The sequence below is a fragment of the Myotis nattereri genome (genome assembly GCF_964212035.1).
Source record: "Myotis nattereri genome assembly, chromosome: X".
NCBI lineage: Eukaryota > Metazoa > Chordata > Mammalia > Chiroptera > Vespertilionidae > Myotis > Myotis nattereri.
The window spans coordinates 114125399-114149860 of record NC_138078.1 but is presented as its reverse complement, the minus strand read 5'-3'; the positions used below and the strand labels follow the sequence as shown (position 1 = coordinate 114149860).

General features: G+C 37.7%; 1 protein-coding gene across 1 annotated transcript in view; it reads right to left on the bottom strand.

Moving 5' to 3' along the window:
* The window catches only part of STAG2 (STAG2 cohesin complex component), a 154916-nt gene that overhangs the window by 6529 nt on the left and 123925 nt on the right, over positions 1 to 24462 (bottom strand). Inside the window, exons 24-32 of the mRNA XM_081115194.1 lie at positions 24162 to 24336; positions 21598 to 21737; positions 18185 to 18286; positions 15494 to 15642; positions 13414 to 13542; positions 9529 to 9752; positions 4386 to 4575; positions 4184 to 4294; positions 953 to 1079 (exon numbers count right to left, since the gene is read on the bottom strand). Of these exons, the coding sequence (XP_080971320.1) occupies positions 953 to 1079; positions 4184 to 4294; positions 4386 to 4575; positions 9529 to 9752; positions 13414 to 13542; positions 15494 to 15642; positions 18185 to 18286; positions 21598 to 21737; positions 24162 to 24336 (1347 nt within the window). The remainder of the gene's footprint in view (positions 1 to 952; positions 1080 to 4183; positions 4295 to 4385; positions 4576 to 9528; positions 9753 to 13413; positions 13543 to 15493; positions 15643 to 18184; positions 18287 to 21597; positions 21738 to 24161; positions 24337 to 24462) is intronic.

Below are 24462 nucleotides of genomic sequence, written 5' to 3'. Positions count from 1 at the left end.
AATAATGTAGTTGTGTGTGTGTGTTTTTTAATCCTCGCCCAAGGACATTTTTCCATTGATTTTTAAAGAGTGTGGAAGAGAGAGGGAGAGACAGAGAAATATTGGTGAGAGAAACACATCGATTGGTTGCTTCCTGCATGAGCCGCAACCAGGGTCCGGGCCCAGGAGGCGCCTGCAACCCAGGTATGTGCCCTGGACCAGAATAGAACCTGGGACCCTGGGTCCCCAGGCCAATGCTCTATCCACTGAACCAAACCAGCTAGGGTTATAGTTGTACTTAATATATATATTTTTAATTTCAGATAGGAAGGGAGAGAGAGAGAATCATTGACCGGCTGCCTCCTGCATGCCCCACACTGGGGATTGAGCCCGCAACTCGAGCATGTGCCCCCACCGGGAATCAAACCGTGATCTCCTGGTTCATAGGTCGATGCTCAACCACTCAATCACACCAGCTGGGCAATAATATAATTTTAATGATGGAAAATAAATGGAAAATTATAAGGTGATGTGATACTTAACATAATAAATGAAATATATTCTTTAAATCAATCTATTCCTAAATTAACCTGAAAATTAATCATCTTAAACTAAGATCTAATACCCTGACCAATCTCACCCTCCCCTCAACCCCTTCTCATATACCTGAAGACTTAACTATTTTATTTAATAACTAGAGGTCTGATGCATGAAATTAGTGCAAAAGTAGGCCTTCCTTCCCCCGGCTGCCGGTATAGGTTTCCCTCTGGCACTCGGGACACAGGCTTCCCTCGCAGCCCCAGCTTCATCCAGAAGGACGGCTGGTCTAATTAGCATATTACGCTTTTATTATTATAGATTTTGCAAAACTTACTTCTCATGGCAAGTATTTCTCTTCTCTAATAAATATCCAACTTAATTTCCAAAGGGTCTAAACTTTGGAAAATCTTACAGAAATCACTAAGTTTCTTACCAAGTCTATATCCATGGTGTCAAAATCCATTCCCTCGTTAAGATCTTCAATCCTCCCTTCTGAGGACATCATAACATCTTCAACAATTGGCTCTTCATCATCTTCCATTAGGCTTGCACCACGCCGACTAAAGAAATATAAAACAAGGTCAAGATCTGAACCAATGTTGTGACTATTAATATGTTGGCATCAACTATGTGGCTCTCTATATTCAATTCAAGCATAATGGAAAATGATGGAATTAGAGGTCAGGGAAAATGATTAGGCATTGATCATGTTATCAATGATGTCAAAACCCCAATGTTCACTTGTCTAAAAATGCTAAGGAGTTATGTTTATTCTACATTACTTCAATACATTTAGCTTAATAGTTCTGATATCCCATATAAAAAGTTCAATGACAATATCCCACATGGGAACAGACAAGATACCTCAAATCCTTTTTGATAGTAGGCAGGGTACAAATTAATAAACAAATATAAAACAGAGACCAGAGAAATAACATTTTCAGAATACACATATTTTCATTAATATATAGTGTTAATTTTACCCATCACTCACTCATTCACTCAGTACCTAATATATCAGGCTCTCACTCATTCATACAATGCCTATTACATGCCAGGTTTCTACTTTGTCCTATGGATGCAAATTAAAAAAAAAAAAAAAAGATGAATTAAGACATGGTTCCTGCCCTCAAGGAGCTCACAATCTACTATGGGAAACAGGTAATTATGACAAAATGTGATACATATATTGCAAGAGAAATATGAATCAATTGCTATAAGATATACTGGAAGAAATTAATTCTGCTTCAGGAAGAAATGAGCAACCTTTATGATGAAAATTAGATTCTGTGTCCTAGGAAACTCTAAGACATACAGAAAAGTAAAAATTAAGACCAAAAATTATGTATGTTATTACATCATTATAAGGAATAAATTCAAATGTTTTTAATAAATTAGCCCAAATCAGCATGAGTCTAAGTAATCATGAAATTGAGGGTAATTTCTTGTTCCCCAGTTTGGCCAATGTTTCCTTCTTTTCTCACTAATTAAAAGATCATAACCCTCCTGCCCCCAATCTATTATTTAGCGAACACTTGCTTACAATTGACACAATACTATGTTGAGTCTTAAGTGGAGGCAACTAAAGGGAAAATGTGTGCTTTGTGGATCATGTTATAGAAAACCAGAAATCCATTCTGTATTTCATTTGGAGTGTAAGGAAGATTATATAATATAAACTATTTAAAAATACAGAGAGAGCTTGGAAGTATTTTCAGTTATAGGGCAAACTATCATTACAGAAAAATTGTTGCAAAACAAAAATATTTTACAGCATCAGGTGATTGACCAATGGTACAACAACCAAAAGTTTCTTCCAGTGATAATTATTTAACTGGGATAATCTCTTGTAGTCACTAAGGAAGTTTATCTCTAAGGGGAGTTAAAACAAACTACAAACAAAAGAATAATGATAAATGGTGCTGAGTAATGAGATGCTGTGGAAGATCTTGGGGATTGGTGGAAAGTTTTCAGGGGAGAATTGTGGACCAAATGATTGCCGGTACAATGCCAGAATGTTTGAACTGGTGACTGGTTGGAAGCTAAGAAATTAGCTGTTGAATCCAACATGAAATAAGAACATATATTAAGGAGAATGTGTCCATAGAAAAAAGAATGGGAAAAATAATCAAGTGACTGACTGTATATATCAGCGATTCTCAACCTGTGGGTCGCGACCCCTCTTTCACAGGGGTCACCTAAGACCATCGGAAAACACATATATAATTATATATTGTTTTTGTGATTAATCACTATGCTTTGATTATGTTCAATTTGTAACAATGAAATTGGGGGTTACCACAACACGAGGAACTGTATTAAAGGGTCGCGGCATTAGGAAGGTTGAGAACCACTGGTATATATGTTAACGATATTAGACAAGTTGAGATCAGGATATACACATGTGATTTGAGTATACTTTTTTATAGGTTCTTAAGATTGCCACAGATAACTGCAGTGAGTTTAAATAAGATACTACTCATGTGGTAAATGATAATTTAAGAAAAACAGGTGAAATTCTCATCATTTAAAAACCAACGAAACAAACTAAAATTTAAAAAGGTAATAATTACCATCTCTCAGTATTAAAACATATACTACATTATGTTACAAATACAAAGCTTTCAAACTCAAAACCATAAATAAAATAATCAGTCATCATATTTTTCCCTTTGGGCCAATCATTTAAAGACTGACATTTCTTATGAAGCCAAGGCTAATAAAGATTTATAAAAACTCTCATACAGATTCCAGTAAAAACAAAGTATACAAAAGTAAAACCACGCAATTTTTTTTGCATTGGACATTTACTCATTCAATGAACATTTACTTAGCACTTTTTATGTGCGAAGCACTGACAAGCATAAAGTGGTCCCTGCCCTTGAGGAGCTCACAGTCTACAGAAAGGGAAAATTCATAAACAAATAACTATAATACAATGTGGTGAATACTACAAGAAATATAAATATCATGCTATAAGAGCATGGATTACCGCATCTTCTTGTAAGGTGATACCTAAGCTTGTTCTTTTATGATGATTTTACCAGTTTCCAGGGAATGGGATATGATACTAAAATATAGGCAGGGGCCATATTTTGAAAGATCTTGCATGCCATGAGCTAAGGACTTTGAACTTATCCTGCAGGCAGTGGGGAGCCATGGAAAGGTTTAAGTAAAAGAGTTACATGATCAGATTTTTATTTTAGAATAGTAATTCTGGATGGTGGTGTGAATGATGGAGTGGTGGTGGAAGGAGTGAGAGGGGGATTTGGTGAGAGGATAAATAAGAGATTTTAAGGGAAGAAAACGAATTAGAAAGCTAATATAATAGTTCAGGTGAGAGATGAGGGCCTGAACTAAGGTGGGGAATCAATTAAGATGTAACAAAACTAGAATTTTAGCTATAATTCTGTGTACCAAAGTAAACAAGGATTCAGATTTAAACTTTTCCAACAGATCAAACTAAGAGTGGTCCTTTAACTAACTAGTTAATATTTAACTTTAAAAGTTTCTTTTTCTGTTGGAAAGACCAATTTTCAGTTCCTTGATTATTTCAGCTTACTCTAGAGAGTTTGCTGAAATTTTTAGGTAAGGCACACATTAAAATATGTTCAAATGAATTAGTGTACTTCCTAGACTCAGACAATAAGGCACTCTCACTTACATGGCATGCTGAAGATTAGTTCGTAGTTTAACATAGCTCATTGCTGCTCTCTCCTGTTGTTGCCTTGCTTCCTCTTGCTGTCTTTGAGCTAACATCCATGTTACCTGCGTGCTTCAAGGAGAATTTTATTCCTCTTTTAACTTAACTTTTTTTCTATGTAATTAATAAAGTTATAGTACAGAAAATAATCAAATGTACTTACTTATAATCAAGAGGAGTTTGATGATGTTCGGTCTGCATTGGATAGACACCCATGAAGCTATCCTCAGGTCGTAATCTTTTGGGCTCTCTCATAATTGTTGAGGTGAGTTGTGGTGTCTGCATCATAACTGGGGTGTGCAGTGTTTGCTCTCTGCTTAACCACATACTGTCACTACTACTGCTTTCTTCAGCTGAAAAACAAAATCAACAGCAATGAAGTTCAGTCACTAATTTTGACTAATTAGATGTCTAACACAACCTGTTCAGGTCAACAAACACCTGTTTATCATAGGCTAAGTGCTTGGAATAGAGGGATACAAAGTTACTTAAGGTGAGCCCCCCCCCCCCCACCTTCCCATCCTTACAGTCTAGTTGTGAAGAAAGAAAAAGAAAGACAGCACAGTGTGGGAAGTGATAAAAGAGAGGGCAGCACAGGTGGAAGGGGAACAATGAGAACCAACTACCTGCGAGTCATTTCTAACTGGGTGAACTAGGCAGGAGGAAGAACATAAGCAAAAGCACTGAGGCATGAAACAAATGAATTTGATTGTCCCATGGAAATGGTTTTAATCTTTTGTCTAATAATATAAAGGTATAAACTTGTAATTTGTACAAGTTAGATCATACTACTTTACTGATATTTAGCAGTTTTTGACCTACAAAAAAGGCAATTTCATATGACTTAAATTAAGAGTTTGGTACTCCTGGGGTAAGCAGCAAAAGGTAATGCTGAGTGAATAAGGTGACAGGAACCACTGCTGGAGGTTTTAAGGAATTGATGTGGTGAGTTACATGTTTTAGTCAAGTATGTGATGGCAGTATAGAAGGTAGACTTAAGACTTAAGCCAGTTAGGATAATTGTGTAGTACAGGTGAGTTAAAGGTGGGAATGGGAATGGAGATAATAAGAGAATGGTTCCCACTCTATAGTATGTTAACTGCTGAGCAGCCCGAAGAAAAACTTCAAGGGGAGCACAAATCCATATGCATGAAGCACTAGACCAGTGGTTCTCAACCTTCCTAATGCCGCGACCCTTTAATACAGTTCCTCATGTTGTGGTGACCCCCAATTTCATTGTTACAAATTGAACATAGTTAAAGCATAATGATTAATCACAAAAACAATATGTAATTATATGTGTTTTCCGATGATCTTAGGCAACCCCTGTGAAAGGGTCGTTTGACCCCCAAAGGGATCGCGACCCACAGGTTGAGAACCGCTGCACTAGACTAAAAAGACCAGGTTTCACACCTGCAGAATCTACTTGTTTTCAAATGTCTGTAGATGTGTCATCTATCTATACTAATAAAAGGGTAATATGCAAATTGGTCAGGATGCCCTCACAGTAACAACAGAACAGCAGGCTGCGTGGGGCGACCAGGCCAGCAGGGGGGTTAGTGAGGGACAACCAAACGACTGAACAGCAGGCTGCATGGGGTGACCAGGCCAGCAGGGGGGTTAGTGAGGGACGACCAAACGACTGAACAGCAGGCTGCATGGGGCGACCAGGCCAGCAGGGGGGTTAGTGAGGGACAACCAAACGACTGAACAGCAGGCTGAGCAGGGCGTCCAGGCCTGCGGGGGGGGGGGGGGGGGCGCAGTTAGGGTTGACCAGGCCAGCAGAGGGGGGCAGTGAGGGGCGACCGGGCCAGTGTGTGTGTGTGGGGGGGGGGGGGAGGTGGCAGTTGGGGGCGACCAGGCCAGTAGGGGAGGCAATTAGGGGCAATCAGGCCAGCAGACAGTGGTTAGGGGTGATAAGGCTGGCAGAGGGGGCAGTTAGGAGTGATCGGGCAGGCAGAAAGGTGAGCAGTTAGCAGCCAGTGGTACTGGATTGTGAGAAGGATGTCCGACTACCAGTTTAGGCCCAGTCCCCCGAGGGGTCCTGGATTGGAGAGGGTGCAGACTGGGCTGAGGGACCCCCTCCACCCCCTTGACCCCCCCCCCATAGACAAATTTCATGCACTGAGCCTCTAGTGATTAATAAAAGACAAATTCACATGTAAATATTATTGAATTCATAGTCATTCTTTGAAAAATCACTAATTTGGGAAGGGAAATTAATAGCACTTGACTGAAAACATTTTATTAGAACATTATATATATTATAAAGAGCTAATATGCTAATTAGACCAAACAGCTGAACAACCTTCCAGACGACCTTCTGGACAAAGCCAGTGCTGTGAGGGCCAGGTGAGGCTGTGAGGGGCTGTGAGGGCCAAGCCCCTTGCACTAATTTTGTGCATCAGGCCTCTAGTGTGCATATATACAGATAAGTTTTTAAGGGAAGAGTGCAAAGAAAAATGTGCTAGTAGCTACTACCATAGTAATAAATGGATTAGAAAGAAATTTCACAATTTGCAATATAATCACATCAACCTTTTTTAAGTTCTACTGTGTTTAGGCTCCAACTTTTGTCTTTTAAATTGCACTGACCTGGCCAACCTATCAGTATTTTTTTTGAGAGAGAGAGGAAGGGAGAGATAGAAACATCAATAATGAGAGAGAATCACTGATCAGCTGCCTCCTTCATGGCCCATACTGGGGATCAAGCCTGAAACCTGGGCATGTGCCCTGACTGAGAATTGAACCGGGGACCTCCTGGTTCATGGGTTGAAGTCAACCCACTGAGCCACAGAGGCCAGGCGTTTTCCCCTTTTTTAATCCTCATGCAAAGACATGTTTATTGATTTTGGAGAGAGAGAAAGGGGAACAGGTGGAGAGAGAGAAATATCAATATGAGAAAGAAACATCAATTGGCTGCCTCCCATATATGCCCTGACAGGGGATCAAACCTCAACGTAGGTATGTGCCAACTGGAAATTGAACCTGCAACCCTCTTCGGTGTATGGGACAATGCTCCAACCAACTGAGCAACCTGGCCAGGGCCAACCTTTCAGTATTTATTCTTCCTTTTTCAAATTTACTAATGCCTAAATTTCTATGGCTCTCTCTCAAAACCTAAACAAAGAAAGCACTGACTCTTTCTATAAAAACCGAAGTATCCAGTTTGATGATATATCTTTAAGATGTTATATAAATACCAATTCATACATACTCCATAAAGTCTAAGGAAAAGGAGATTTGATGACCCAGCACAAATTTGTAACTATTAACTATTTGTTCAAATAAGAAAAACTTTTAAAGAGTTAGTGATATGCAGGAAACATCATCTTTTAATTCATAACTTTTCTATATTAAAATAAGGAAAATTTATTTTAACTTCCTATAAAGTATCAGCCCTAACTATTTTAAGCAATCAGGACTACTGTAAAAGAAATTTCCCTATTGAATGGGATATTGGGACTAAATAACCAACCAAGTATAATCTAACTTGTATAAATTACAAGTTTATGCCTTTATATTATTAGACAAAAGATTAAAACCATTTCCATGGGACAATCACGTTTTAGGCACTATAAACCTGGCAATGCTTAAAAATTATTTGGCAATTTAAAAATATGGCTCCAAAATCTTTACTCCTCACATCAAGAAGTGGGGGATTATATCCCACCCCTTGTATCTGAGCTCTGTGACTGATCAATAAAATATGGTGGAAATTATGTTATGCCAGTTTCTGGTCTTAAGAAACTGGCAGCCCTAACCGGTTTGGCTCAGTGGATAGAGCGTTGGCCTGCGGACTGAAGGGTCCCAGGTTCGATTCCGGTCAAGGGCATGTACCTTGGTTGCGGGCACATCCCCAGTAGGGGGTGTGCAGGAGGCAGCTGATCGATGTTTCTCTCTCATCGATGTTTCCAACTCTCTATCCCTCTCCCTTCCTCTCTGTAAAAAAGCAACAAAATATATTTAAAAAAAAAAAAAAGAAGAAAGAAACTGGCAGCTTCCACCTCCTTTCTCTTCAGGCATTTACTCTTGGAGTCCAGTAACGTGGTGTGAGAAAGCCATAAAGCTACGTGAAGAGGTCACATGTAGGTGTTCTGGAAGACAATCTAGCTGAAGTCCCAGCTGACAGTCAGCATCAGATCCTATATAATAAAGTGCAATATGCAAATCGACCAAACAGCGGAATGTCCAGTCACTATGACGCACACTGATCAACAGGGGGCAAACGCTCAAAACAGGAGCTGCCGCCTGGTGGTCACTGTGCTCCCATAGGGGGAGCACCACTCAGCCAGAAGCCGGGCTCACAGGTGGCGAGCACAGCAGTGGTGGTGGGAGTCTCTCCCGCCTCTGCAGTAGGCAGGTGAGAGGGGTCCCGGACTGTGAGAGCCCTAGACAGCGAGACGGATGTCTGACTGCCTGCTTAGGTCTGATCCCTGGGCAAGCGGACATCCCCCAAGGGGTCCCAGACTGCAAGGGAGCACAAGCCGGCCTGAGGGACCTCCCCCTGCCCCAGTGCACACTGGGCCTCTAGTATATCTCTAAGTGGAATGCTGCCATACAATTCCAGTCTTCAGTCTTTGAGGTTTCCTAACTGAAGTACCAGGCACTATGTCCCTGCTTTGTCAAGTTTTGGGGTAGTTTGCTACTCAACAATAATAACTGGAACAAATTTGGACAACTATGCTGATTTGTTTAAAGGTTCTTAAGGAAAGGAAGAAAGCCCCCAGGCCCATTTTGAACCAGACCTGTCATGCTAGGAGTCCAAGAGACTTATGTGTCATAATGTATTACTACCTCTAAGATTACAGACAGCAATTTGTATTTCTATCAAGTTCTTCATGATTAATCTTGGATTTCTCTTCGTAGAAATCCAAAAGCTGCAACCTCTGTAAATCTGTTGCTTCACTTAAACTAGATGGATGTGATGATCTAGGTACTAATTAGCCCTATAATACTGAGTCCATATCCCTATACATACAGGACAGCAGTGTTTAAAAAGCAGGCACTCTAGAATGAGACTGACTGGTTTTACTACTTAATATCTGCGTGACCTTAAGTAAGTTACTTAACCTCTCTGTACTAGTTTTCTCTTCTGAAAAATGAGGATGTACCTACAGTTTGAGAAATTAGTTTATATATATTAAAAATGCTTGAAACAGTACATTTACATACAATGAACACACAGTGCAAGACACTACTTAACAACACAAATCTCAAATAAAAAAAATAAGGTGAACCTTAATGACACACTTCAGTTGGTAAGCATAAGGGATAAATATAAAGAGAATAAACTATATTCTTACTGAGTGTGAGCTGCATGCCTTCAACCACTTTCCGTTTTCCTGTTGATGGTTTCGATTTTTTACTCCGCACAGTTGACCCCCGACTGCTGATTCCACTAATGACTGACATGGTGTCATCATCACCACCAGCTAGCAAAGAATTTCGGTAAGACATCAGTGGAAGCCACACATCTTCTCGTCGGAGTGACATCTGAAATGTCATAAACTTTTCCAAGTAAACATACCTTAAAAAGAAGTAGAAATCATTAGCTTTGGTACATAGAATTACAACAGCTTTTTCCCCCTATTTGGTTATTTATCCTAATAATCTTAAGGCTCACATACTATGTGGAACATCCAATGATTTACTTAGAATTAAATAAAAAGCAAAGTACATTAAAATGGTTGATAGTCCACATTTCCTCAAAACATAGAGTGACAATTAAAAGATGCTAATGTTTTCATTCTAAAGATGTCTCTCTATCTTCACTTTTTATAGGTCCTCTGCTAGAACAAACTCAACTAATATTTCTGGAAAGACAACTGAGTTTAAAAACCACACAATTTGGGTTCTAGTCCCAGTTCTATCAACCCCTAGCTATGAAAGCATGTGCTTATTACTTTACTACTCAATCTCAGCTTCATCAGTACACTGACAAGCAAGTTTTGTCTCTCAAGATTTTCACATTATAGCATACAATTCAGGGCATTTCAGCTTAGTATTTGTTGAGCATCTATTATGCTCCAAGCACTAGGGATAGATATGAAGATGAATGCAATATGGTCGGTCCCTACCTGCAAAAAAGTTTCAGCCTGATGGAAGTCAGACATCTATCTACTCTGGGACCCAAAATATCACAAGGATCCTAAGGCTTATATGTAAGAGAGCAATCAAAATTCAACTAACATTTGAGTAACTATGTGCTAGACAGTTTTCTCTTGGATGCTTTAACTTAATTCTTATACTCTTGTGAGGAAGACATTCTCCCTATTTGATAGATGAGGAAAGAAAAGGATAAGTAACACATTCATGGTCATAAAAATGAAAAAGCAGTACAACTACAATTCAAATCCCAGGCTTCTGACAATAAGAGTTCAGTGTTCTATTGTCTAAATTATTCCTCAACTACATGAACACAATTTTTGTCAACTGTAAGATACAATTCAAATATTTTCTGTCATAATAATGACTAATTCTAATCAATTCAAAATTATCAGTTTTGAACACTATTAAAAGAGAAGACAGGAGATATCAGTTACAAACATACTGCTTGGTGTTATTTGTTCAGTATTTTTCTTTTTTAAAAAAAGTTTTTATTCATTTTAAAAAATATATAGTTTTATTGATTTCAGAAAGGAAGGGAGAGGGAGAGATAGAAACATCAATGATGAGTGAAAATCATTGATCGGCTGCCTCCTACACGCCCCACACCAGTGAATCACACCCCCACAATGGGGATCAAGCCTCCAATCTGGGCATATACTCTAACCAGGAATCAAACTGGTGACCTCTCGATGCATGGGCTGACACCAACCAACTGAGCCACACTGGCCAGGGCTACTATTTCATCTTATTCGCAATATATTTCAGCTATACACAGTAGTACAGCATTCCTTAAAGTGTGGCCTGTGAACTAGCTGTAAATCTCAGAATTGTTACAAGATATGGAGCTTAAACCAAAATATACTGGTAGAGAGATTTACAACTGTGTATCTACCACATACTTTAACAGAACATTCAGGATAAGTAACCTCCCTGATGCTAATTCCCTGCCACATAAGTTGCCATTAACATGAATTTGCTATTTATCATCCCTATGTACATTTCTGCACTTTTAATACATTTTTGTCTGTAAACATCATTGTACATTTGGTACTTTGCCTTTTGCAGTCAACATTATGTTTTTAAACTCTAATCATTTTGGAAGACTGACATCAGCTAATGTTACAGTGGTGAATCAACATGTACACCTTAAACTTACACATTATATGTCAACTATATATCAATAAAGTTGGAAATATTTTAGAAAAGCTGAATGAGATTTCAAGATCCAATGTATAATATGGTGATTACAGTTGATAAAATTGTATAATATAATACTGTATAATTGAAAAATAGAACTTAAGGGTTATATAAGATGGAAAATATGTGAGGTGACGGATGTATTAATTAACTTGATCATGGGAATCCCTTCACAATGTATACATATATAAAACCACCATGTTATATATTTTAAATATACTACAATTTTATTTATCAATTATACCTCAATAAAACTGAATTTTTTTTAAGGTTTCAAAAAAGACAATAATCAATTGGAATGTGTGAGTCTTATTTCAATCCCAATTTAATCAAATAAACTAAAAATAAAGTAATTTATGACATCTGAGACTACTGGAAATTTAAATGACTGGGATATTTAATAAAATTAAGGGATTATGCTTACCTTTAAAAAATCTAACCGTCTTGACTACCCTACGGTATTCCATTTTCTAGTTGATAGATGTTTAGTTGTTTTGAGCTTTTCCCTATTCAAACAATTCTTTTACAGTTCTTGTATACATGTAAAAGAACTTCTCTAGGGTATCTACATGAGCAGGATTACTGGATCATAAGGTAGGTTAACCTTTGCTAGACATTACCAAATAGCTCCTCCACAAAGTGGTCTTATACCAATTTATGTTGTTACCAGAAATGCCTAAGTCTCTATTGCTCAACATCCTCAGCAGTACTTGAGACTATCAGATTTCTTAATTGGTTCTAATCTGCTGAGAAATGGTTTTTCATTCTTTTAATTTTTATTTCTCTGATTAATAGTGTCAATGAAAATTTTAAAAATTTACTTATTGATCTGAGAGAGAGAGAGAGAGAGAGAGAGAGAAACATCGACTTGTTGTTCCAATTATTCATGCATTCATTGGTTGATTCTTGTATGTGCCCTGATCAGGGATCAAACTTGAAAACTTGGCATATCAGGATGACACGCTATCCAACTGAGCTACCTGGCCAGGGCTGAAATTTTTAATTGGAATAAATTTATATACAATAAAATGGACAGAAATTAAGACTACAGTTGGGCTCTAGCTGGTTTGGCTCAGTGGACAGAGCATCAGCCTGCGGAATAAAAGGATCCCAGGTTCAATTCCGATCAAGGGTACATGCCTGGGTGCAGACTGGATCCCCAGTAGGGGGCATGCAGAAGGCAGCCGATAAATGATTCTCATCATTGATGTTTCTATCACTATCCCTCTCCCTTCCTCTGAAATCAATAAAAAAAATTTTTTTTTTAAAAAAAGAGTACAGTTGGATCAGTTTTGCTATGTAACCAACACATCTTTTATGATACAGGGCATTCCCATGACCCTAGAAAGTACCCTGTGTGCTTTCCCCCATTCAATCTCGCAAGTCATAGAAGTAAACCCTGTCATTTCCATCACCATAGATTAGTTTTATGTGCATTAAATTGCATATAAAATCGATATAATCTTTAAATGCAAAATACTGGTGGACTTTAAGAGACTATCTCTACTATAAGTTATTCATATTCTTCTGCCCTTTTATGCAAGCCAAGATGGGAAGAGTAGGAGAATATTTTGAAATTATATTTTATTTGTTAGAATATGTCACCATTTTAGGAGACTGTATCAGAAAAGTATCCTGCTTAAATGATCAGTTAAGGAAAGCACTAGTAGTTCAAGTAAAAAGATAAAAAGGAGAATTCTACTTCCCAGTGTAGTCATAACTTTGGACATAGACTCAGATGTTCCTGATGGATTACTGGTATTGCTGTCTATTAAATGTTCTCTCTTTAGTTAGGCTACAATTCTAATCTCTGTGTGTAAAAGAGAGAAATCAAGAATTAAGAATTCCAAAACAAAATTAAGTAGAGTATTTCTAGCACATACACTGTTCGTTTGTCTTGTCGGAGCAGTTTAGAAGAAAATTCACTCAGTATGTCAAGAAATGCCAAATTTAAAGGTGGATGGCTCTCTCCTTGTGGATTAGGTTCTTTAAAAGCAAATTCTATGCCGTCTCTGCAAGAAAAAAAGATAAATATTTAAGGTTCTACAATACAAAATTTAATGTGGTTTGGTACATCTACATTCTTTCCTCAGTTCTCTTTTCCATAGAAAATAATCCAAATGTTCTCATATAAAGAACAATACATTTTCTATATTTTTTAAGACATAAAGGACTAACTTAAGGATTTTTTAAAATCCTCACCCAAAGATATGTTTTTATTGATTTTTCTTCTTTAGGGAGAGAGGAAGGGGGGAGAGGGGAAATGGAGAGATGGAGAGAGAAACATTGATCTGTTGCCTCATTTACATGCCCCAACCAGGTATCAAAGACACAACCTAGGCCTTCGCCGGTTTGGTTCAGTGGATAGAGTGTCAGCTTGCAGACTGAAGGGCCCCAGGTTCAATTCTAGTCAAGGGCACATGCCCGGGTTGCAGGCTTGATCCCCTGTAGGGGGCATGCAAGAGGCAGCCAATCAATGATTCTCTCTCATTATTGATGTATCTCTCTCTCTATCCCTTCCTCCCTGAAATCAATAAAAACATTTTTTTTAAAAAAAAAACCACAATCTAGGAATGGTGCCCTGACTGGGAATCATAAACCCAAAACCTTTTGGTGCACAGGATGATGCTCCAATCAACTGAGCCATCCAGCCAGGACAGGACTAGCTTAAAGACTATTTGTAGCCCTGGCTGATGTGCTCAGTGGTTAGAGCTTCGAGCCACGCACCAAAAGGTCATGGATTCCCAAGTTGCAGGTTTAAGGCGTGTGTGTGGGAGGCAACTATTCGATGTCTCTCTCTCTCTCTCTCTCTCTCTCTCTCTCTCTCTCTCGCCCTCCCTCCTTCCCTCCCTCCCTCCCTCCCACTCTCTCTAAAAAATCAATGGGAAAAATATCATTGAGTGGGGATTAACTAACAATCAATCAATACTGTTTGTGACGACCCATATCAGAATAAAGTTTAAAAATTAAACTCTATGCAGGGCCTATTTTAACTATATTTATTTAATAATAAATACGTCTATTAATCAAGACAACAATTCAACATTATATGGTATCAAAAATGTAACTGTAAAAAATAATCCAGATGAAAATGGAGAGACAAGAAGGAAGGCTATTACATGAAGGAAGTAACATATTACTTCTGAAAATAATTACTACATATGTGGTCCTTTAGTATTACCTAAAAGTATCATCTAATCTATTAAATAGCAGAAAAAGAAATTTGAGACTTTTAGAGCAAAGTGAAAGGAGAGAGTAAATTAAAGTTGGGGAAGGTATGAGATTAACTTTAAAGAGCAAAAACATTTCTGTAGGAAGACAATTAATATTGTTATAAGTAAGTAAGCAAGATGACTAAAAGAGAGACAAATAAAACAGAGCTTTTTTGATTTTCCCAAATAAAAGATAAAGGGTATTAATATCCATGTGTTGGTCATGTTAAAGGTCTAAAATATACTAATACTTAAAAGTACAACTGATCATTAAATTACATGACCAAATAAAGTTAGATAATTTCCAATTTTTTTAACCCAAAGAAGATATGCAGATAGAAGGTTGTGGCTAAAAACAAAGGAGAAGGTCACTAATATGGAGAACAGAACCAGAAAGAGAAAACTTGAAATAAAGGAATCAAATCTCAAAAATTTCTTTGAAATTATAACAAAAGCTGTTAAGCAATACTGTGATACCTAATGAATATATATGCTGCTTTTCTCCATTTAATTTATAAAGATTTTATGTATGATTTTAATTAAAGCAAATACTTTGTATGAAAGGACATTTAGTCCCAAATCATGTGTTAATAGAAATAGCACTATAGTTCTTAAGAAAAGAGATCTGCTACAGAATTGTAAACAAATAATTAAGTAGCAATAGAATTTGATTATTCTAAACAAAAGAACTAGATTCAAAAATTTTCATGATTAAAAAATAGGAGAGCTAAATAAAATATTTGGAGATTACTTGTGTAGCATAGCAATGGCCTCTCTTGTTTTCAATTGATCAAGTCCAAAAGTTAAAGCAAAACGTCGAGCAAGTTCTTTTATGCCACTGAATGTTGTGGATGATCTATCAAAATTATAGCCATTTTCTTGTATCATTTCATTAAAAAGCTGTTTGGGGAAAAAAGAAAGCAAGCATGTTAAAGTTTTTTTTGATAACTATGGGTTATTAACATCTTTTAAAATAACATATTTTCTACTTAAAATATACTTTTAATAGATGATCCATAAATGAGGCCTTGTGTTTTATTAAAAAACATGGACTTTTAAAACACATGACACAAATGACCAAAATTATAGCACTTATACCATATTCACACTAGAGATAGTTATTGAGATTAGAAACTCTTTAGGTTAGTTATGGAAGAATTCTACTCTGCTGGAATAAACTGGATATTAAGATAGTATACAAAAATGTAAAGAAAAAGAAAGCCCAGAAACTTATGAGGAAACTGTGCTCTGCTATTTATATTTAAATGATGAATCTCACATTAAAATTTTCATCATAAAGTAAGCAAAACAATATGCAATTTTTCAATTACCAAACTGCCAAGTTTTTAAACAGATAATGGCTACTACCACTGATAAGAATACAGTACAGTGAACACTTTGATTTGTTGGGAACAAAAATTGAGATTACCTTCCTTTCTATAGAGCATGGGTGGGACACGTCCGGCCCACAGAAGGCCCCAGAAATCATTTGGTCTGGCCCTAAATGTAACTAAATGTTTGACCAAATATAGCAGGCTAATTTGTAAGTTGATGAATTTGTATGGCCTGCAAATGATGCTATAAATATCCAAATGACCCTTGGCAGAAAAAAGATTCCCCACCCCTGTTATACAACAATTTGGCAAAATTTAGTGGAAGTTTAGATGTCCTTTAACTAAGCAATACTAATGATTAGACTTTATCCAAAAGAAAGAATATGATTTGTGCACAATATACATAAGTAAAAAAGTGTTTGTTTTAATGCCATTAATAATGGCAAAGAGTGGTAAAAAAAAAAAAAACCCAACATCAAACAAAAAGAGATCTTGATTAAATTATGGTGCCTCTATAAAATGGAATACTATATAGTCATTTTAAATACTGAGGCAAGTATTTAATAGAGTGAAAGTGTTCAGAATTTGTTAATGTGAAAAATTCAGGCCTGAAAAATAGAATGCAGAGTAACTTAATTATGTAAAAATAAGATTTCATAAATGCATTTAAAAAAAAAACTAAGAAGGCTATAAAAACTAAAAGCATTAAGTGAAAAAATTAAGGATAAATTGCATTTGCCTAGTTCCTATATTTTCTAACGTTTCTAGAGCAAGCTGCTATTATTTTATAACAAAGAAGTTATTTAAATTCTACCTTTAAAATCTTTTAAACTCTATTAGTTTTAATAGAGCATGCAAATAAGATTAAGAATCTTCATACCTAGATTTCTAAAATGCAAGAAGTTTATCAAATTGAAAGGGGTTGTGCTTCGCATGCATTTGGTCTCTTAAGAGACAAAAGTATACTAAGCAAATTATTTTTTACCTAATTAAACTTGCCTTGCCACTGCCAAAATGAAGATGACTATATATAGAATTTTGATTATAAGACTGATACTCATTAAAATAAATATAAACATATACAAAGATAGAAGTAAAATTCACCTAAAACCTACCAAAACAAGTTAACCACAACTAACATTTTAGTGACTGTTTTTCCAGATAGATATAGATATGTACAATTTTATAGGGATGCTGTACTGTAATCCTTTTTACTTTATTTTCAAACCATATATATACTGTTGAAATCTTTATACATTAATGAATACAGACCTATTTAAAACTAATTTTAAGTGCTATATAACAGCCATTGCAGAGATGTCCTATTTATATATATAAAAGCCTAAGCATATGTCTGACCATTCAACCATCCGACTGGTAGCTACGACACACAATGACCACCAGGGGGCAGACGCTCGATGCAGGAGCTGGCAAGCTGTGGTGACTTGGCAGCTATGGTTCTCAGGTGACACACCCAGAACCAGAGAGGAGGAAGCCTGATTCCAGGTTGCGTCACCTATGAATCACCCCCTCATAATCCGGGACCCCTCAGGGGATGTCCGAGAGCCGATTTCAGCCGATTTCAGCCCAATCCCTGCAGGCCAGGTCTAGGGACCCCACCTGTGCACGAATCCATGCACTGGGCCTCTAGTAGTCTATATTCATCTAACATCCTACTGATGAACATTAGGATTATTTCTAATTCCTTGTTATTATATACAATGTTGCAATGTACAATAATTTTACACTCATTTTTGCAAACTTGTGCTATTACTACCTTCGATAAATGTTTCAAAGTAGAATTGCTGCCTTAAATGGGATATACACTATAAATTCTGACATATTATTGCCAAACTGCCTACCAGGAAGGTTCTACCAATATACACTGATGATAGTACCTATTTCCCCTATACCTTATATAGCTGTAGGTTTTGCCATACTTGCCAGTCTGAAAACAAAAAATAATCTCACTTGTACAATGTCTACTAATAAAGTTGAAAATCTTATATTTCTACTTTTATGAATTGTCTATTATCCTTGACCCACAGTTACCTTGAAAACCATTGTTAATTGTGTTAGCCTAAATCTGATACTCTTAAATGTCTTACCTGTTGCAAACTGAGAATAAGGGTCTTCGCACATTGAATTTTGTCTATTTGCCTTGTTTTACTCATTGTTTCTTTGATGATATCTCCATAGTCATTATAATACTAGAAAAGAAATTTGCACAAATTAGAGCTTTATCTTTTAAAACTGTTGGACAATAAGAATAATTTTACGTTAATCATGTAAGCATGTATTTGGCTAAAAATATGTCTTCAAAAACACAAAAGAATGCTACTGAAACTTTAAGATAATTTCTAAACACACAACTTAAGTAAATTCAGAAATATCAGACAGTAAGATCTAATCATATTAAACTCTAAACTTTGTTTTAAGGATGGATGGCATAAAACAATAATTATGTTATACAGATTTTCAGAAAGAAGACAAAGGATATAAACCAAGTTCGTGTTTTCTTCGTGAACTATTAAGACAATTAATATAATCAGTTACTTTTATAACTTATCCATTGCTAATGGCATGCAGTCCATGTATAGTTTCCAATTTTATTAATTTGGCTTATACAAACTATTAGGCTGTTAGCATTTAAGAGAAAAATTATTATGGGTGATATTTACATGATGCACTCCATATGAAATTTTCTTCTAATTTAAGATTGTTTTTAAAATGCATACAGGATAACTATGCTCCTGTGACTAATACAACTGACTTTAACCTAGAATACCTAAGTCTAAAGTCTAAAAGTTTAAAACTTGCAAAATTATTTCATAAACAACCTTAGTTTAAAAAAAAATTCAAGTATCATGACAAATCACTTAGGTTCCAAAGTAAATTATAATGGTGCTAGAGCTTCATCCTGTAGAAAAGTATTCCAAAGAGAATTACTAGGTTTTGACATAAAAGGCTAATATGCAAATCGACCAAACAGGTGAATGACAGGTCAATGCAGGAGCTGCACCCTGGTGTCAGTGCACTCCCACAGGGGGAGCGCTGCTCAGCCAACAAGCCAGGCTGACAGCTGGCAAGCACAGTGGCAGTGACAGGAGCCTCTCCGGCCTCCGAGGCAGCACTAAGCCATCAGTCGGACATCCCCCTAGGGCTCCCGGACTGCGAAAGGGCCCAAAGGCTTAACGAAGTTTATTTTCATAATTAGATTTTACTCAAGAAAGAATTAAAGAAAAGCAATCTTATCAGATTTAATCATATTCTATTAGTACAATTAACCATATCCTTTCTACTACTACTTAAGTATTAGAGAATTTTATGTTTATTTACAAAAGTTGTGAATAACCTACTCTAAATCAAATCAGATTTTGAGACCCTAAAGGAACCTGAGCTATCCCAGTGGAACAGGTGAAGAAAGGCAAGACACAAAAAGTATTATTACTCAAGGCCACAAGTTACATAGTCACCAAGCCAAAACTATACCATCTAGGCCTCCTGACTTCTAAAAACAATAGTTTTAATGCTACATCAAGCAAGGGAAAGAATACCATCCTGTTGTCTTAAACTAAATCACAAATACAATTTCTAATAGTGACAGTTAACCTAAGACAAGCTGTTTCCAATATTCCAAATGCAAATCCTATCCTATCTAATAAAAGAGAAACATGGTAATTGGCATACGACCACTACCCTTCCCATTGGCTAATCAGGGCAATATGCAAATTAACTGCCAGCCAAGATGGCGGCCGGCAGCCAGGCAGCTTGAAACTAACATGAGGCTTGCTTGCTTCAGTGACGGAGGACTCCAACGTTCCCCGCCTGCCGCTGCCGGCCTCTGAGCTGCAACTCTAAGCAACTATGTAACAAATATAGAAGCTAAACAAAACCCCAGAAACCTGTTTTAGTCTGCTGGGCTTCAGCCAGCAGGATCGCAACATTGTAAGCAAAGGCCAGAATCTGCAGGGCTTCAGCCAGCAGGATCGCAACATTGTAAGCAAAGGCCAGAAACCTACTTTCAGCAGCAGAGGTCTAAGAGCTGGAGCCAAGCCTCAAAGCAAAAGCTGGCCCAGAATAAAAATGAAAAAAAGAAAAAAAGGAGCGGTTGGGAGCTTCAGTCACCCGTGAGCCTGAAAACAGCCCTCAGCCCCTCACCCAGACTGGCCAGGCACCCCAGTGGGGACCCCCACCCTGAAGGGGGTGTGACCAGCTGCAAACAGCCATCATCCCCTCACCCAGGCTGGCCAGGCACCCCAGTGGGGACCCCCACCCTGACCCAGGACACCCTTCAGGGCAAACCAACCGGCCCCCACCTGTGCACCAGGCCTCTATCCTATATATAAAAGGGTAATATGCCTCCCAGCACCGGGATCAGCGGAGCCGCGAGGCCTCCCGGCACCGGGATCAGAGTGACAGGGGGCAGCGCCCAAACCCCCTGATCGCCCTGCGGCTCTGTGTGTGACAGAGGGCGGGGCCACAACCTCCCTATCTGCCCTGCTCTGTTCGTGACAGGGGAAGGCGCCCCAACCCCCGGATCACCCCTGCTCTGTGCCTGATACGGGGGAGCTCCCCAACCCCCTGATCGCCCTGCGGCTCTGTGTGTGACAGGGTACAGCGCCCCAACCCCCTGATCGGCCCTGCTCTGTGTGTGACAGGGCGCGGTGCCCCAAACCCCACCCCCATGGGCCCTGCTCTGTGTGTGACGGGGTAGAGCCATAACGTCCCCATCGGCCCTGCCCTGAGTGTGAGAGTGGCAGCGCCCCAACCTCCTGATCGGCCCTGCTCTGTGGGTGATAGAGGGCGGTGCCCCAACCCCCTGATGGGCCCTGCTCTGTGTGTGACAGGGTACAGAGCCCCAACCCCCCTGATGGGCCCTGCTCTGTGAGTGACAGGGGGCAGTGCCCCAACCCCCTGATTGGCCCTGCTCTGTGCATGACAGGGGGTGGCGCCGCAACTCCCCAATCGGCCCTGCTCTGAGCCCGACCAGGGGCTGCACCTTGGGATTGGGCCTGCCCTCTGCCACCCGGGAGCAGGCCTAAGCCAGCAGGTCGTTATCTCCTGAGGGGTCCCAGACTGCGAGAGGGCACAGGCCGGGCTGAGGGAGCCCCCCCCTCCCCCCCGAGTGCACAAATTTTTGTGCACCGGGCCTCTAGTCCTATATAAAAGGCTAATATGCAAATTGTTCCCTTGACCGGTAGTTCGACCAGCAGTTTGACCAGGGGGCGGGGCTGGCACACCAACCGCCCTCAGCCCCTCCCCTTGGCAGGCCCTGCCCTCAACCAGCACCCCCTCACCCCGGCAAGCCCCACCCATGGGCAAATTCGTGCACCGGGCCTCTAGTGAACTTAATAAGTTTAAATTGTTCATTATAATGAAGTAGAGGTAGAGATTTCTTTTCAACTAGAAAAAGAATTTACTATTAAAAAAATTCAATGACTACCAAGTATAAAAGCCAATGTTACATTATCTTTTAAACATTGTAAAAATATCTTGCTATCCATTTTTCAAACTTTACCTTCATATACTGCTTGAAGATATCTGCAGCTGTATTCATCTCCACAACAGTATATACAATCAGCTTACAAAATGCTGCGAGTAAATTTCTCCTCTTGTGCAAAGCTTCGATTTTACTGGCTTCATCCTCCTGCTGACCATCTGAGGAAAAAGTTCCAAATATTAAACCCATCTGTATTTTAACTCAGCCACATATTTTTTAATTCTCACTATAAAATACCTTTATTTTGGAGAATTTAAAAAATAAGAAAAAAAACATTTAAATTAAATAAAGATTATGATCACTCTCAATATCTTCATGAATGACAGGCCCATTCATTCCAATAAGTAAAATTTTTGTTAAGTCAAATAGTCAGAAGGCTGCTTGATGAACATGGAACAGAAACAAGTGGAGTGAGTCAGAGGAACTGATGCTTAGTGAAGTCAGGCTAAGCTTGCCTAACACGTTCATCTACTTCCCTAATAGGATAGTTTGTCAATGAGATCTACATATTCAATGTCTGTTGGTTAAAGGCCCTTTGTTCCCTAGGGTCTGCCAATCTCAGAAATTCAATAATCTCTCCCAGGGATGAGCCTATCCCAAACTCTTATTGACACCTACTTCCTTTATCCATATTACATATACTCAGCTAAGAATCACTCTGTCTCTTTAAGATGATGTCACATACTATTCTGCTCTGATCCATTATGTGAGATCTTGACATTCAGTTATCAAGGAGACAGACTATAGCCTCCATGTACTGCCAAAGGATTATTTCTAATTCTTTGATACTGAAAATAAAGTTGTGATAAAGCCTTTTACATAAAAAGCTATGTAAAGAATTTTCCTCTGGACAAATATTATAAATAAAGTTACTTAAAAAAAACACACCACCTTATATTGATTTACATTTCTTTGTTTATCAGTGAAGTTTTTCTTGAATTTATTTAGCCATTTATATTTCCTCTCTGGTGAACAGAGGGTGCATATCCTGTCAGGTCTTCAATGTAAGATTCACAATATAAAAAAAAAAAATTGTGTGTAAAGTAAAAGTGCTCTTTTAAACAAGTATTTACTTCACCCTGTCTCTGATAATCCTTGATAACTGGTAATAAGTTAAAACAAAATTTTGATAATAGGAATTTTAGACAGGCCATCAGAAAAAGTTTTGTTATCACTGCACATATTCTAGAACAAAGCATTTGCTTAGAAGCTAAAACATATTGTTTACTTTTTAAGAAGACTGCACTGAATACATAAGCTAGCTTTTCCTTAATGACACTGTGATTATAACAGATTTCTAAACAACGTTAATACTGTTCTCTGGATCTAAAGATATATAGCCTTTTACCCCCTAGAGACTGAATTACTGAGATATTCAGAATTTTGAACCCTGTCTAGAATTACATATATTTATTTAAATGCTGTTTTACAGTGATAGGTCAGTTTCTGTATGGATATACATATATACATACATATATATATAATATTACTCTTCAAGTTAAAAACAAACCCAGAAATTTAAAGAGGTGAAGGGATTGAGAAGTGCAGATTGGTAGTCAAAAGTAGTCATGGAAATAAGTACAGCATAGGGAATACAGTCAATAACATTGTAATAACTATGTATGGTTCCAGGTGGGTACCGAAAATATCAGGGGGAACACTATGTAAAGTATATGACTTTCTAACCACTATACTCTACACCTGAAACTGATACAAAATAATATGAAATGTAAAGTGTAATAGAAAACATTTTTAAAATTTTAAAGCGTAAAAAAAAAATTTACATATACCACATACACACACAAAAAAAATGAATAAGGGACACCAAAAGGCATTTCAGGTAAAAAAAAAAAAAAAAAAAAAAGAAAAAGAAAAAAAAAAGTAAAGTATCATTGAGCATTTGATTAAAAAAAACAAAAAACAGAAAGAAGCCACCAAATAGTATTTGTTTTTGCATGACCTTTTCTTGCTTTAAGGCACTGTGTATACAATTAGGGTGTGAAGAGTAACTTAACCCTAGGCAAGGCCGGTTTTAATATTTTCCTGTGAACATTCTATACCATCCCAGACTTACAGAATAGTTTCAAAGCTTTCGAAACATTGAGGAATTACATAGTTTAATGCCCTCACTAAAATATAAAAATCTACTTTATGAAAGTATACAACAAAATGTCGCTTAAAGAAAGACTTTATTCTGCTCAAATTACCTGAATATTGGTATTACTAATGATTAAGGGAAAGAGGGCATAAATTTCATTGAATACCTCTATGCCCAGGCACTGTACTAGTCACTTCGATCAATTTAGTCAATTCACACAATTCTGTAAAGGTAGTTATAAATTAGAAAAGCAGGGTCAAGGCTAGTGAGAAGCAAAGATCTGGCTCCAAAACCTATGCTCTGTGATACCACACTGTCTTTAAAACGTTGCAAGAATGAACACAAATGTCCTGGAACATGTACCTGTGTTTCATGTTTTAGGCATAAAATATCAAATAGTAGTATAACACTTCAAGATCATTGTTACTTAAATTTGATTTATGGTAGATATACAGATTTAACAAAATGCTAGCAATAAAATTACCTGCACTGTTATTATCATCATCCTGTTCAATGAAGACATGATCCAGAATAAAGCTGAGCAACTCAGACTGCAATGATGAATCAGGGGTGTAAACTAATGGTTCTAACATGTCACGCCCTCCTGACATAATCTGATGGCTGAAGATCATCAAAATATCACACAGAATAGTGAAGGCCTGTTTTTAAAAAAAGGAAAATATGCTATAAATCAAGGTTTCTTACCAATTGCTACACGTTTAACAAAAAAAATAGAATGCAACTTTCTATATTTGGAAATCTTAAGAGTGCAATTTCTATGATAA